Here is a 16,902-nt window from a genome sequence, read left to right as displayed (position 1 = left end):
ACATTTTCTCAGCGAGTGTGTGACCCTGGCGTGGCAGTGGTGCCCTCTGTATGGAACTAGTCCTGCGCATGGAGGCAGTTCTGGGTGTGGAATGGGTGCACACACTGGCGTGCACGTGCCCTCACAGGTGCATTGACACATTGAGCATTTACTAGCCACGTCATGGGGCCAGGTCCTGCCTTGATGTGCTCAGGAGGAGCCCACATTATGGGTAGGACAGTCATAAAGTGGTGATGCTCTGGAACAGTAAGTGCTGTAACAGTTCTTAGTGGTAATGGCAACAGCAACAGGCACTGGATGCCTTTGAGGTCACAGGAACCCCCTCTCCTCCTCACCCCCACCGTTGGAGGTAGGACTTGTGGCCCCATTCATGTGCATGGAGTGTCAAAGCCTGGAGTGGGATCACACAGCCTTGTGAGGCAGAACTTGGGTTTGAACCCAGGTCTGTGTGACCCAGAGCTCTTATTCACTAGGATCTGCTGCCTAAGCAGGTAGAAACAGCCTTGGAAACTCAGAGGCATGACTGCCAGTCTGGGGGAATGAGGGAAAGCTGCCTGGAGGAGGTGATGGCTGAGTGGAGCTTCAGGGCCTCCCTTCTCCTCTCCTCTTGATAAAATCAGAGGCAGGAGGCGGCCGAGGGCATAGTTGCTGTTTGCTCAGCCATGACTGAAGGTGGTAACAGGCCACTCTCAGGCCTTGAGGTGGCTGCCCATCTTCCCCAGGCAGGACTGCCCCCTGGCCAGTGGCCTCAAGGAGCCACTGCCCCTGACAGGCCCGTCACCTTCCTGCTAGCCCAGACCCTTCATGCTGAAGCTCCCGGGGGACAGCAGGACCCATATATCTCCTTTTATCGACATGGCATCTGGCTGCCCACTGTGCCCACTCAGCCTCTGCCTTCCTCCCTTGCTCCCGCCGCAGCCAAGCTGGTCTCTTCTGTCTGGCTTCCCTGGGGCAGGCTGCATGCTTCTGTGCAGGGTGAGCCTGACACCTAGTGGACACCATGAGAATTTCCACCCAGCCACCCACCCTAAGACACTGTGTCACTCCTGCCTGGGGCAGCTCACAGCCCAGGTGTGGCTGTCACCACTCGAAGTCCTGTGGGCAGAGAGGGGGTTTGGAGAGTCTGTTGGATGGATGAGTGTCTGGGGAGCTGTGTGGGAAGATGAGGAAGATGGAGAGACTGGGACATTTGACTTTGCTAGCTCCTACCTACCCTGCCCTCCACAGGGTACCTAGCCCACAGTTCCCTGCCAGCCTGTCCCTCCTAAAGTGCGGGACCCTCTGGGCCTTCCTAACACCCCTTGCTTTTGCACAGCACTTTGCTGTTAACGGGGTGGTTCCACATCCCACACCCAGCACACGTTAGGGGAATGTGGTCATTGCTATAACGTTACACAGGAAGAAGTAGGCCCAGAGCACAACGTGCCTCTGGTCGTCATGCTAATAAATGAGGTGCTGGATTCACACCCAGTCTGGCAGGTGGCCTGTACTTGGGCATCTCAGCCACTGTCAGAGACTCGGGTGTGTGTGTGGGGGGGTGGATGTTTGTCGCTCGCGTGTGTCTTTGCTCACCCCTGCTGTGCCCACAGCTCCTGTGCGGAGAGGGATGAGTGGTACAGCTGTCTGAGCAGAGCCCTCCCCGAGGACTACAAGGCCCAGGCGCTGGCTGCATTCCACCACAGCCTGGAGGTGAGTTGGGGGCGGGGGCTGCCTGCTACCAGCCTCGGGGCCTGGGTTTCCCTGGGTGGGCACTGCTGTGAGTCACTCACATCCAGAAGGACGTGTAGCTCCTGTCCTTGGGGCACTGGCTCCCCCACTCCCCGCCATGCTCCCACCCCAATCAGGGGCAGCCTCCATGTAACCCAGGAGCATAACACCCCCAACTGCAACCTCACAGTCTTGCTGTTTCATCCTAGAGGGTGCAGGGGAGGTTTTTAGAATTAGAATCCACCCCGCCCTACAAACACACACTCTGTAAGAGAAGGGCTTACCCAGGTGGCCCACCCAGCTGGTCTCCTGACCACACTGCTCACCTGATTCTGTTGCTCCAGATACGGGAGAAGCTAGGGGTTAGCCTGGGGGAGAGGCCCCCGACCCTCGTGCCTGTCACCCACGTAATGATGTGCATGAACTGTGGCTGCGACTTCTCCCTCACCCTGAGGCGTCATCACTGCCACGCCTGTGGCAAGGTGAGTCGCCCCGGTCTGGGGTGAGTATGTGCATGGGGGTGGGGTGGGAGGAGGGTGTGTCTCTGCCCAGCTGGGGGGGTTGGGGTGCCCAGGAGCTACTGTGTGTCAGGCCCAGAACAGGGAGAAGTTCACACTGACCCTGCAAGGTAGGGATTGTTAATTCCTGTATTACTCAAACCAGGGCTCCAAATCCCACGCCCATTCCACTACTCTACCACGTTTTCAAAAGAAAATCGTAGTATTCGTGTTACGTCCTTGGAGAAAAAAGTCTTGTGTGGAGGTTAAGGCTCATCAGAGAAACAGACAGGCACTTGCTCAGGAGTATGATGCAGCCTGTGCTGGGTGAGCAGGGGACACAGCACAGCCTAAAAGCCAGCACACAGGGCGGGTGGATTCACAGAGGGGACAGGGTGGTGGTCCTCTTTCCACATACTGAGAGGGTGGAGCTGCGCAGACACGTGTTCTCAACTGGGCCTGCAGATCGTGTGCCGGAACTGCTCACGGAACAAGTACCCTCTGAAGTACCTTAAGGACCGGATGGCCAAGGTCTGCGACGGCTGCTTCGGGGAGCTGAAGAAGAGGGGCGGGGCTGTCCCAGGCCTGATGAGAGGTAACCTGGGGCCACTCTTACCTTCTGGGGGCCGTGTTGTGTGCCCGAACCCACCTTCCCTGGGAGGGAGTTATCACCCACGGAGGTAGGGAAGGCTCCGAACAGAGGCAGCCCTTGAGGGAACAGAGGTTCAAGCTCACACCAGGGCACCATTCCCCACAGTGCTGGTTCTGTGGAAGACTGATGGGTGCTCCCAGAGGACGGGTTCTGTGGGCAGCTGTTTAGGGCCGGCGTCTCTGTAAAGGGGACCGAGTAGGCAGGGTGCTCGTGTTTACTTTACCACAGAGGCCCTGCTTGTCCAGTGTTCTGTGGGCCTCTGTTCTAAGGGACCTTTTTGGCTCTAAGGATCATAGAACTGATAGCAAAGGAGCTGTGGATCAGGAAGGGGTGAGGGTGCTTTGACAAAGGACCCTTGGGAGGCTGAGCTGGCCCTTGAGAGACTGTGCTAACGGACAGGGCTTGGTTAGGCAGGGTTGGGCTGGAGGGAGAGCAGGAATATCCTGGGCCTAAAACCAAAGCATGTCCTCCTCTCTTCCTTCCTGGGGCCACACCAAGGACAGCCCAGCCCCTGCCTTGAGGAGGCCTGGAGAAGAAAGGCTATCCACACACCCAGGAAAAGCGTTCCCTCCCCAGCCCCAGAGCCTGTCTGTACTGGCAGGAGGAAATGCTCCCATCCTTCTGGTCCCACTTAACCCCCAGGGTGAGGCTGGCTCTCATGCCAGAGGGATTCTGCAGGAATCGGCATTCCAGAGGCCAGCTGCCTGCCTGTCCACAGCTGTCCACTCTCACCCCTTCCCTACAGAGCGGCCTGTGAGCATGAGCTTCCCCCTGTCCTCACCCCGCTTCTCGGGCAGTGCCTTCTCGTCTGTCTTCCACAGCATCAACCCCTCGACCTTCAAAAAACAGAAGAAAGTCCCTTCGGCCCTGACCGAGGTAAGGCAGGCGGGGCTGCCAGCGCGGGAGGTGAGGGATTTGGAAGTTTCGTGTTCCTCCTCAGTGGAAAGGGACAGCCCCTTCTTATCCCAGCCTGCCGGTCTCTTATGGACAAAGAGAATTCCTAATGGGAGATATTCCAGTACCAGGGCTGACTCACCACTGAAAAGGGCAGCACCTTCTCTTTCCTTGACTGAGAAAACACCTGCATGGTGGCCGAGGGCAGGAACTGAAGTGGCTGCAGGTGGCGCTTTCCCATCTTCTTCCCTCTCCCCTCCTCCTCTTTCTTTTTTCTTCTGCACAGATCACTGAGGCGCTTGAGTCTAAAGGAGCTACAGTCCTGGGTGGTTCTCCCATGTCGGGCCTCTGAGCTGTACTATTCTCTCACCCTGGGGGTCCCAGATGGGCTCAGGTTGTGGCCTCCTGGAGGCCATGGGACTCTTTGTGGGAAACCTCAGAAATGGCTAAATTCAATTCCGTTTTGCAAACAGGACCAGATTATATGTCCGTTTTCTAATCACCACCTCAGACAAATGTGTGTCCATGAATGTACAAGCTGTGCAAAGAAGTGTGATCAGCCAAGTTTGTCCATTAATACTCATTATCACGTAGCAGGCAGCAAGGGTTCAGAAAAGCGTTAGGGAATGAAAATTTTAAATAGGTATAGTTCTATCTATTAACTTACTTCTTTTGCAAATTAAAAATCTTGGAAATAGTACATACATGGTAAAAATTTTTAACACATATGATGTATGTACTATTTCCAAGATTTTTAATTTGTCAAGGGAATAAGTTAATTGATAGAACTCCCCCCACCCAGCAGTAACCACCATCAAGTTTCTTACAGATCCTTTCAGAAATTTTCATGTATATGTATAATACAGATATATATTCAGGATCCTCTTTTTTTTACCCAAAAGATAACATATTATACTGGATCTTCTACACGTTTTTTCCACTTAATATAGCGATGATTTCATCTTTGCTCACACACATAAAGCTCACACTTTTTACATTGTATTGCTGTCCCATCATTTGTTTACTTAGTCCCTTTCCATAAGTTGAGAAAGGACTACCTGCTTCCATTTCAGTGGAGGTCTGTGTGAGTCAGGCTCACCGAACCAAGGATTCCATGGGTACAGAGTTTGAGAAACACTTCTAGAATCAGGCTGCTCTGATCCTGATTGCTATCTGGGTCTGCCTCAGCCAGCCCTCTGGTGATTTTTGCTCAAAGTGACAACCTTTTTATTACCCAGAAAGGACTCCATGGGATCAGCAGAGGCCCCAGGAGAATCATGCTGCAAGTCTCCCTCTACCCTCTCCCAGTTCCCCTGGGAGCTCGACCTCAGCACTACGACCTGCTTCCTGTGAGAAAGACTGGAGAAATTCTGCCCAGAAGCATCTGCCAGAAAGGGAGGTTGTGGAATTGGTTTCCTCTGCCATGTCCTGTGCACTCTGGCTTTCTCTACCGAGGTGCTCCAGCAGGGCAAGTGGTGAGGCACGAGGCCTGTGCCCAGCATTAGGACCTTAGAACCTGTGTCAGGGGCAGGATTTCATACCAGCTTCCTTTCCTGGAACTTCCCAAGACAGCCTGAGCTGGTTGTAGGTTACTTTCCCTAAACTGAAATTCATGGAACTCCATAGTATTTGCTGAGAGACCTGAGTTGTTACCCTCTTTTCTACTAAGAAGGGACATGACCCTCGGGTGATCTCGCCATTCCTCTGGGCTTCATTTTCCCCACCTGGAAAATGAAAAAGTAAGAAGAAATCATTTCTAAACCTGGCCATCTTGCTTTAAACATCAGGTTTATATTTATGGAGCACTCACTGTGGCTCGGGCACTGTACCTGTCAAGTACCTGTCTTATGTCATTTCATTCCACTTTTACTAATAAGGAAACTGAAACTTAGGGGGAACCAGTAAATTGCCCAACATTACCCATCTAGTAATTGGCAGAGTCTGGATTAGAAGCACAGACTGGTATTACTGCAAGCCTGTGCTCTTAACCACCACATAAAGCCTGTCCAACAGAATACTACTATGACCACTGGCAATAATAATAATAACAACAAAATGAGTATACACTCCACTAGGCAGGAGGTCACAGAACCTTTTAGGTAAGCAGTTCAAAGAGGATCTCCCTTAAATGTAAGAAAGAGATAAGCTGAAAGTATAAGAATCAGTTTTAGAAGGAAAACCCTTTTGCCCAAGAATCTGCAGTTTTGTGATTTGGGGAGCTGAGGTTGGGAAAGGGAACCAAGAATATGCAGCACTGCTGGGGGCAGCACTCTTGAAGGCAGGTTTTGACTCATGCATCTCCTGGGTCTATTCAGTATATCCTGTTTCTCAAACCATTAAGTACTAATTTTGCTGACTTTAGTACCACATGGATCCTGAGACCTTATCCAAGTATCAGATTTCAAAGCAGGATGAGCAGCCTGCCAACTTGTTTGCAATGCCATCTGGCTCCGTTTGAACCGTGCCCAACCACCCAGTGCCCTAACTGCTCTGCTTCCCTCCTGCCAGGTGGCCGCCTCTGGAGAGGGCTCTGCTATCAGCGGCTACCTCAGCCGGTGTAAGAAGGGCAAGCGGCACTGGAAGAAGCTCTGGTTTGTCATCAAAGGCAAAGTTCTCTACACCTACATGGCCAGTGAGGTAGTGGTGATCCACGCTCTCTCTCCTCTCTTCTCTGAAGGCATCAGGTTAAGCTCAGAAAGCCCACCTGGGGTCTACATATGCCCGGTCACGTGCAGGGCCATGAGTCCTGGGTGCTGGGACCAGTTCTCAAGGCATCAAGTCTTTACTGAACAATGCCGTGTGCTGAGCGTTGCTGTGGGTGTACAACTGTATTTGCTTTCAAATCTGAGGAATTTGCAGTTTCTTTGCGGGATAAAAGGTATGGCTTGCAGATCTGTGCAGTGAAGTGTTTAAGCGTCACAGGTCCAGCATCTAGGACGGGCCAGGCCTGCCACAAAAGAAAACACCTTCCCGCTCTTCACTTGGGTTGCTTAGGACAAGATTCCCTAGTTTGGAGGAAGCTAATCCCTTTTTGTCCCTTTAACAGAATAACTCTGGTAACTCTGGTGATTCTTCTACTAAATAATACTGGAATTTATATGTTTATAGAACATCTTGCTTTTACATCTTCTAAAATACAGGTGAAGGAGCCTTAGAAATCAGCCTGTTTCTGGAGTAGACAGATGTAGGGCCATGATTGTCCAACAGCGGGCTGTCTGGCCCCGACTCAGGCTGAACCTGTTGGATAATGTGAAAGATTTCCATCCCCACATCCCACCATCTGGTGGCTTCCACAGGCTATATCAGTTTTGAAAACAGGACTTAAATGCATTCTGACCAGCTGCACAGGGTGGGTGCTTTGCCCCACCAGGATGTGCATGTCAGCACAGGGCTGGCCCTTCTCCCCTGACCACAGATGCTAGTAAATGTACAAAAGGCACTTCCTTCTTTGGGGCATAAAAGTTCCCTCTTGAAGGATCTGCAGCTGGGACGGTTGGAGTGTGTCCTGTCTTTAGGGATCACAGAGGCCGGCAGGGAAGCGGGCAGACGGGTACACTGTGCAATGTGGTACAACACCCTCTGCAGCCCAGAGCAGCTTCCTCCTTAGCAGGCCTTCCACAGGACACCTGCAGGGGTCTGTAAGAACTGGGCTCTGAGGGTGTCCTGAGAAAGCAGTCCGAAGGACTTCCTCTCAGTAGTGCCTCTCAGAATCTCCACTATCCAAAGGTGTGCTGTGCTGTGGATCTTGAAGATGTGGAGATTTCCCACACTGGCCTGACCACAGCCCTTTCCTCATGGGGCATGAGGCAGCACTGCTGTTGCACAGAACACTCTTGGGGAAGAAATGCTGGCTTAGATAAATTAAGTCAAACAGTATTTAAATGACTACCAAAGAGAAGTGAATCCTGTCTGAGAACAGAAAACCCAAAGTCTCTAGGTCCTGAGCAACAGTTGTCATGGAAGTGAGAGCATATGCTGATTTTATGTCAGACGAATTTAAGGATGACTCCAAAGCAGTTCCTTCCAGAGAGAGTAACTTACACAATTTGTCAATAAACGTATTCCAGTCATGGGACAAAGCTTTCAAATTCCATCCAAGAAACAAGGTTTTGATGAAGTGGATAGCCAGCTTTCACTGTCTACACTACCTGTCATGTACCCTGGTGGCCCAAAGCCGATACAGCTTGCTTTGTAACTTACTATTCAATAATGTAAGTGACTGTCATAAACATATAGGAATCTTTTTTATTTTTCCCAGCATTTTAAATTATTTCTTTATCATATTTATTATAAAAATTTTCAAACAAAGAAATGTTGAAGGAATTTTACAGTGAACTGCCATGTAACTGTTAACTGGGTTACACAATTAGTATTTTACTATCCTTCATTTATTTATCTATTCATCCCTCTATCCATCTTACTCTTTGATGCTTTCCAAAATACATTTCCCCCTAAGAGTTCATTATTTGTAAATCTCTGTTTTCTTTTTAGGTACAATCTACATATAATGAAGTACACAAATTTTAAATATGCTATTTGAGCTGTGATTAATGTGTACACCTATAAATCGCCACCCTTACCTTGTCCACTGAGAGCCAACACACTGTTCTGATTTTTTCCCCATCATAGATTAGTTTTACTGCTTTGAAGTTTTCACAGAAATGGAATCATATGTGACTTTTTCTACTCAGTGGTCTTCCATTTTGTGACATACCAATTTTGTTTACCCATTCATCAGCTGAAGGACATGTGGTTTGTTTCTAGTTTTGGCAATTGTGAATAAAGCCACTTAAACATTGGCATACAGGTTTTTGTGTGAACCTAAGTTTTTATTTCACTTGGGCAACCTAGGATTGGACTTTCTTGGTTTATAAGAAATTGCTGGACCTTCTTCCAAAGTGGTGTACCACTTTAAACTCCCCCAACAATGGACATGAATTTGAGAGGTCTGGTCAGTCCATATCTTTGTCAGCATTTGGTATTGTCCGTCTTTTTAATTTTAGTCATTCTGGTGGGGGTATACAGGTATCTCAGTGTGGTTTTAGTTTAATTTCCCTAGTAACTGATGATATTAAGGACATAAGTTTCCCTATGCTTGTTGGCCATACATTTTCCTTTGGGAAGTGTCTGTTCAGATCTTTTGCCCTTTTTTTTTTAAGTAGGTTGTCTTTTTGTTAAATAATGTTAGGATATATATAGTTACAGGAGTTCTTTATATATTCTAGATATCAGTCTTTGTCAGATAAATGGTTTACAAATATTCTCTCCAAGTCTGTGGCTTGCCTGTTCGTTTCCATTTTTTTTTTTGGAGGCTGCCCCTAAGGGGATCCAAACCCTTGACCTTGATGTTACCAGCACCACTCTCTCCCAAGTGAGCTAACCAGCCAGCCCTTAAAGAATGAATGTTCTGGCCGGCCCGGTGGCGCACTGCTATAGTGCGCCGCTTGGGAAGCGCGGTGGCGCTCCCGCCGAGGGTTCGGATCCCACATACAGACCGGCCGCTCACTGGCTGAGCGAGTTGCGGGAGCAACACCGAGGGTTGCGATCCCGTTGCTGGTCCCGATCCGGTACGGGCGCGACATTGAGGGTTGCGATCCGTTGCCGGTCACAAAAAAAGACAAAAAGGAAAAAAAAAAAAGAATGAATGTTCTTAATGAATGAATCAATCTTTCGGTGAACATAAGTTTGTAAACTTTGATGAAGGCTAATTTATTAATGTTTTCGTTTATGGCTATTGCTTTCTGTGTTCTAAGAAACTTTATCAACTTCAAGTCACAGAGTCATTCCCATGTATTTTCTTTTGAAGACTTCAGTGTTTTAGCTTCTACATTTAGGTCTGTCCCAAATTAATTTTTGTGTATAGTATAAGATAGGGGTTGAGGCTCATTTTTTCCCACATGGATATCCAATTGTTCCAGCACCACTTGTTGAAAAGACTCCTTTCCCTATGGAATGTTTTGGTGTCTTTGTTAATATCAAATAACTGAATAAGTGAGAATCCATTTCTGGGCTCTCTATTCTGTTTCATTGATATATTCACCAGTCCTTATGCCAATATGAAACTGCCTTAATTACTATTACTTTATAGTAAGTCTTGAAGTCAGGTTGTGTAAATCCCCCAACTTTGTTCTTTTTAAAAATTCTTTTGGTATTCTGTCTTTTGTGTTTCCATATAAACTTAATTTCTACCAAAAAAGCCTGCTGAGATTATGGTAGGGATTGTTGAATCTATAGATCAATTTGTGGAGAATTGGCATCTCAACAATATTGAATCTTCCAACCCATAAACATGGTATAAATCTTCATTTATTTAATCCTTTAATTTCTCTTTTAATACTTTGTACTTTTAGTGTAGAAGTCTTACACTTTTGTTAAGATTATTCCGAAGTATTTTATTTTACCCTATTTTGCTTTGTTTTGTTTTTGGTGGCTAGTTGGTACAGGGATTGAATCCTTAGCCTTGGTGTTATCAGCACGATGCTCTGATCAACTAAGCTAACTGGCCAGCTGCAGTATTTTATTTTTTGGATGTTACTTTGAATGGAGTTTACTTTATTTTCAAGTTGTTTGTTGCAATTGTACACATACTAAAAAGCTGATTGCCCTGCGACCTTGTTAAATTCATTATTACTTCTAGTAGTTGTTTTATAATCAAACATGTTCTTTGCAAGCACATATAGTTTTACTCCTTCCTTTCTAATCTTTATGTGTTTTATTTTCTTGCCTTAATGGCTAGGACCTCTAGTACAACTTTGAATTGGTGAGAGTGAACATCCTCTTGCCTTTTTCCCAATTTTAGGTGTGTCACTATTAAGTATGATGTTAGCTGTAGCTATTTTATAGATGCCTTTTGTTACGTAAAGGAAGTTCCCTTCTACTCCTAATTTGCTGAGTTTTTTTTAATCATGAATGGATGTTGAATTTTGCCAAATGGTTTTTCTGATCTGGCAGTCTTTGAGAATTGATTCCCTTTTATACACAAACTCTACTCCCCTTCCTCCTCTCACCACCATTCTAACATGCTTCATTAATTATATCTGTTTCTTTGTGTTTTTACAAAGTTTATCTGTGAACGTGCATTTTTAATTTACATAAATGCATGTGTATAAAAATCTCTTTTCCTACTGAGCACTATGTTTTTAAGATCTGTCTATGTTCTCTGGGTACATCTCATCAAATCGTTAGCAACTTTATAGCACAGACACCCTGAGTGCTCCATATTGAGGTACTTGTAAATGAAGATTTGGAGAAATGAGTACAGAATATGTCATCAGAAGTAACCCTAGGAAACTGAATCACAGATTAATGAAGTCAATGGAAAGAATGTGGAGTTAGAGGGTGGTCATGAGTTCAGATTCTGGATCTGCCCCTTATTAGCTGTGTGATCTTAGAGAGTTACCTTCTCAGAGCCTGTTTCTTCTTAGAATGGGGATGACACTTTCTATGATTGTTATGAAGATTAAACAGGATAATGAAGATGAAAATGCCTGGCCCCTAATAGGCTGTCACAAACTGTTGTTGCTTTCCCTCCTCAGGGCTTGCCCTGATGGGAAGTGGGGTGCAGATATATGTGTGGGCCGTGCTTTCACATGTCTTAGATGGGAGGTAACAGGAGATGCTGCTCCTGACTGTGCATGGTGAGGTATTTAACATCAGTGTTTCCTTCTGCCGCTGCAGGACAAAGTGGCCGTGGAGAGTATGCCTCTGCTAGGTTTCACCATCGCCCCAGAAAAGGAAGAAGGCAGAAGCGAAGTAGGACATATTTTTCATCTTTACCACAAGAAAACCCTATTTTATAGCTTCAAAGCAGAGGATACCAGTTCAGCTCAGAGGTACCAAAGTAACTAGTCCTATACCTCCTTGCCTCTCTCTGAAAGAAAGAAGTTGCTACCCAGGGCTTTGGCTTCTGTTCTGCTCCAGCCATCCTATCCCATCAGGTCCCTCTGGGCCATAGCAGAACTGGGGAACTACCTGTTCCTGGTCATAAGAATTTTTAGGCTATTATGACATTCATACAGCCATGCATTGGTTCAGTAAAATTTGTACTGTGTTCCAGGCCTTTTGCTAAATATAGAAAACATGTTTGGGAAACAGATATGAATGTGACCTAGTCCTTGACTTCAAGCTATCAGTAATCCAGCCCAGCCACTAGAGATTCTGTGATCAGAGTCATGGGCAGAGCTGCAACACCATGTCCTCTCCCTTGTTTTACAGGTGGATCGAGGCCATGGAAGATGCTAGTGTGTTATAGCAGTTATCAAGCATATGGACTCAGAATAAACTCTTAGGTTGATATGTGAACCCTTCCAGAAGCTAATCCGTGTCTCAACTCATCTGGACACACATCTGGATTCAGCATGGGGCTTGACCTTTTTTGCTGTAACATCCCCTCCCTTCCCAACACCTTCCCAAGTGGAACCCTTAAGGAATATTTATGGACCTTTCCTTTTCTGTCTTCGTGTTTTCTACCCCTTACCCCTGGTCATAAACTATTTCCTTATCCAGCAGTGAGTTAAAATTTAGTAACATGAAGATGTGGAAACCAGTAGAAAAGTACATGTTAGAAATGCAGGCTTTTTAGTAGAAACAAGCTTTTACTGTTTTTAGTCATGGTAAATATGATCACCTTTCACAGGATCGATTTTGGCACCTCAGGTGAAATGAGAAACAACCAGTAACAGCTACTCTCATTGAAAGCACTTTATTGTTTTACGAGCTGCAACCGCCAATTATGTGTTTTCCAAGTGATTTACTTAAGTTAATAACAGACGGGGTCCTGTGGACTAATTTGCCACCAGTGCCCTAATAAGGGTATACATACAATTGCCTCATGCAGACCTGGCTGTGGCTGGCCATTGCATGAGCACATGACATCACTGTGGAGAGTCCATGCTCCACTGGATAAAAGGAGAGGATTTTCTCTTCCAGTTGATCATGCGACCTGTATACTGACATAACTTATTAAAGAAGAGGCTCTCTCCTTCCCATGGTAGTCCTCAACACTATACCAGTGCTGGAAATGTAGCCCCTGGCAGATCTGGCCCCCCAGAGGTCACTGCAGACCCTCTGAAGAGTCAGGGTCTGCTTTAATTTATTGTATGCTTTCCTGTATTTACCCCACTTGAAGCTGACGTCGTGTTGATGGGAACCTATTTTTATTTTAGACATATAGTAGTAACCCTTAGGCTGTTTTGCCAAAGCCTTTTTAGTTTTGAAAGAGATAAAAAAGAGAAGTCAAGATATGATCAGAATTTTTAGTATTAGCAGATGGCTCTGGACACAGGGAGGGAGCACAGAAGTAGTGGCTTCAAGATATTCTCTGGCCACCTGGGGCTAAATCACCTCCTGCTGATGACTTGCTCATTATGCTAGACTGTTTTTCACATAAGGCAGAGGAGGTGTGAGGGGTGGAATTCCTTGTTACTCTCATTGCAATAAAAAAACATATCATTTTCTGATATATCCTGTCCCCGTTTTTCTGATGCCCTCTGTCACCTAAAAAGACATTTGCTGACAAACCTTTTGTAAAAGCACCATCTCAAGGAATTATTTACATTAAATATTTTCAAGGGAAAATTTTTTTCTATTTTTCACTTCTTAAAAAATTTTTTTGCATTACACATAACTATTCAAACAGGTCTTTTTAATTAGGCAGGTCTTATTGTTCATTTTCAAGGGCTTAATTCCAACTGAACTATTTTCATTGTCACACATATTTAAATAGGCCTCCTAGACCTGTTGGGGCTTTAAAACTCAGAGCAAGACTTCAGTACCAGGAAGTGGGAGTTTTCCAAGCTGCCTCCTGCTGACACCTGTTGTCAGTTTCTCAGCTCCATGCAGAATTCTGTGTCTGAAAGTTATCTGAAGGCCTCTTTTAGTTTATAGCATCCTGTTACTGATGCTCTGTAAGGGAAAGGTAGGTTTTTTTATTTCTCAGGGTATAGTTACCCTTTTAAAAACACCTGGGTTATAGATGAAACATACTGGGTGGGTTTAGTCAAAGGAAACCATCAGGGGCCACCAGGATCCTCCAAGGCTCATGTGACTGGGTAAGGACTGCCTGTCTTATCTGGACATGAGTTACCTGTCCTTCCTGTGGTTCTTTGTGTATTCATTTCAGACTAATTTCTACTGGCTGACTTTGCTCCTCATACCTTTGCTGACCTTCTTTGTCCAGCCCGTTTCACACGTCCACATCACCTGTCTGTCGATGGGGCCTAATCAGAGCAACGGGGGATGAAGCCACTCCATCTGGTCTGAGGGTGATCCTTCCCACTGGGCCCACATGATGGGTGTGATGGTATGGCAATGCTGTCCGAAGCCACCCTGCTCCCCACTCACAGGGCAGCTCCTCTACTATGAAACCCCAGCACAGGCTAAGTTTATCAGGAGGAAGCAGTACTGTGCCAAGCTGTAGCCCAGAAGTTAGAAAACTCGGGCCCTAGACAGGTCACTAGAGTAGCTCTGAGCCCCGGTGTCATCTTCTGTCACACGGAGATCATAAGGCGCAGATTGAAAGCATGTGAAAGTGGTCCGAAATCCATAAGCCAGTGGGGAAGGGCATGGCATCATTATGCAAAATAAAGACAGTCACGGGTTCTGCTCTCTAACAATACAAATTGAAGACAACATGCACGAGAAAACCTTCCTCCTTATCAGTGAAATGGCAAAGAGAAACCCTGGCACGGTCAGGCTGAATCCTTTGGTCATAGGACCTCTTCCCCACTCCTGTTTGTTTTAATTACCTCTCAGGAAAACACAGACTTTGCAGAGTTGGCCTCTGCCTGCTTCTCAGAATCGATAAAAGTTTATAATAAAACTCAGGGATTTACTGAAAGCAGGCAGCACTTATTTTACGTGATATTGTCTTCACGCTTTCCAAGCAGACTGGAATTTGTTTCTCCATTCTGGATTGATCTTTGAAGGTAGGAATTCTGTTCCTTATTATGGTACTGATACAAAACACACCAGAAACATACGCAGTAGTGGCAACAGACATTGAGTTCCTGGGTCCTAATAATACTTTTATACATCAGAAATATGCTCTGAGATTTTCTGATTATGCTGAGTAACTTGATGGACTCACTTGCCCTGGGATGCAGGATCATGCTGAGGCTTTAGCAGTCCTACTGCGGTAGCTGAGGGGTGACGTGGTTAGTTAAGAGTCCTTTCTTCTTCTAGTCCAGCCTTCTATTTGATTGCCATTGCAAATGGCATCACTGAACACAGAAGCCCTACGGACTGAGGCCATTTAGGCTGAGAGTGGTAGGACCAGGCCTGGAAGTCGAGTTTCTTTCTGCTATGGGATAGTCCAGCAACATGCTGAAATATTCTTGTTAATTGATTCAGCCTGTGTTTTGTGGTTTCTATGCTCATGGAAGCTTCCGTGTTTCCATGCATTCATGGTCCGTGGAGAGGACAGATGTGCCTACACTACAGAAGATGTCTGTTTTCAACAGCAAGTAAACAGAAACCAACCTCAAACTAGTTTAAACAATTAGGAAGTTAGCTCAAGAGGAAGTCCAGGCCTGGCTGGTTAGTTCAGTTAGTTAGAGTGCTGCCTTGTAACACCAAGGGCTAAGGGTTCAGACCCCTGTATGTGGCCAAAAGCAGGGGTAGTCCAGGGTTAGACAGTATTTCCAAGAACCAAGCTGTTTTGGTTTTTCTGGCCTGCTGTCCAGTGTCAGCTTGATTCCAGGGTTGGTTGCCAAGAGGGTGATCGCTGACTCCTACTCATGTTTGGGGCTACAGGCTTCTCCATTCATAGCCACCAAGGAGGGACAACTTGGCTTCCTGTAGCTAGCTTTTTTTAGAAGCAGCCAGCAGGCCCTCCACACCTCTCCAGGTCCACACTTACTTATGCCCGCCCACTCCTGAGCCTAGTCACTGAAAAGAGGACCACCACAAGTGGCACAGAGCAGTTAGCTGGGGGGAGAGGTGCAATGGTTGCTGGGGATTCACCCACAGTGTTCACTCTCTGGACCAAACCTGGAAAGAAGACTATGGTTTGGATTAGCATAGTACAAGGTCTGTGCCTTGCCACAGATTTTTGGGATGATCTGTGATAGAATACTCACAGGGCAATTCTTTGGGCACTTATTACATATGTTCGCTAAATATTACAGTAAGTGGTGGTGGGAGGCTGATTTGATATTAATATTTTAAGCTCCTAATCAAACACAATTGTTAAGTCAGTGGCCAAACAGCACTGACCTCTCACAGGCTCTTAGAAGAACTTTCTATAATTACTGAGGACAAATAAGTGCCAAGCACCTTAACCCTGGTATTTCATTTAATCCTCCCAAGGACCTGCTGAGGTGAGTTCTATTACTGTCCCCATTTTGCAGATGAGGAAACTGGGGATTAGAAACATCAAGTCATTTGCCCAGAGTGTCACACACAACTGGCAAAGCCAGGACTAGCTAAGAGCAAAGCCATGTTTGTAGCTGCTTCACTGTAGTGCCTCTGTTGAATGGGTATGAGCTATTATTATGAGCCATTTTCTGACACCTACAGTGTGAGTTCCCTCCTAAAATTAAAAGAAACAAATCTCCGTCTGCAAAGGACCAATCAGTAGGACCTTTTCTTCCAAAGACCTCAAACATGATGCCGAGTTGGCCTAAATTTTGTATTTCGCGATCCAAGCAAAAATTCAGTACGTAGTATCATACACAATCCATGCACATAATCCAACATTATTTCAATGTATTAATTGTAAAAATGAATACAGTTCTATTTTTCTACAATCATATGTACAAGATTTACCTCGATTGCACATGGGAATCTGGATATCTGAAACCCAAGCACGCATGCTTTTAAAAAAATTTAACACACTCCCTACTGTTAATTCAATTAATTGGATGAACACTTAAATATGAGTTTTTAAACTAAGTGATTTCATGGATCAGCACATTTTTCTCACTTATCTAAAGAAAAAGCAGAATTTCTAAGATAAACTTATAACCAATAATAACCTAATAAATTGATCAATTACTTGCTATTCTCGAACACTTAAGAATTTGCATTGTGTGTGGGAAGATAAGTCCGAAGGTTATGATTAATGTGTTCTATGAGAGTTGACAAGAAGTCTAATATTGGAAAGGAAGCCACACCAGTTTCAAGAGGAAGTGTGTGTGTTCACAGAACCCGTGT

The 16,902-nt window shown here is 45.9% G+C and overlaps 1 protein-coding gene across 1 annotated transcript in view; it reads left to right on the top strand.

Moving 5' to 3' along the window:
• Positions 1–13,210, top strand: part of FGD5 (FYVE, RhoGEF and PH domain containing 5) — a 123,830-nt gene extending 110,620 nt beyond the window's left edge. Inside the window, exons 15-20 of the mRNA XM_008564357.1 lie at positions 1,590–1,689; positions 2,052–2,189; positions 2,670–2,799; positions 3,602–3,732; positions 11,428–11,582; positions 11,965–13,210. Of these exons, the coding sequence (XP_008562579.1) occupies positions 1,590–1,689; positions 2,052–2,189; positions 2,670–2,799; positions 3,602–3,732; positions 11,428–11,582; positions 11,965–12,001 (691 nt within the window). The 3' untranslated portion in view covers positions 12,002–13,210. The remainder of the gene's footprint in view (positions 1–1,589; positions 1,690–2,051; positions 2,190–2,669; positions 2,800–3,601; positions 3,733–11,427; positions 11,583–11,964) is intronic.
• The last annotated feature ends 3,692 nt before the right edge of the window (positions 13,211–16,902 follow it).

Source organism: Galeopterus variegatus, unplaced genomic scaffold, assembly GCF_000696425.1.
Source record: "Galeopterus variegatus unplaced genomic scaffold, G_variegatus-3.0.2 Scaffold185, whole genome shotgun sequence".
Classification (NCBI taxonomy): domain Eukaryota; kingdom Metazoa; phylum Chordata; class Mammalia; order Dermoptera; family Cynocephalidae; genus Galeopterus; species Galeopterus variegatus.
This window is presented reverse-complemented; position numbering and strand designations above follow the sequence as displayed.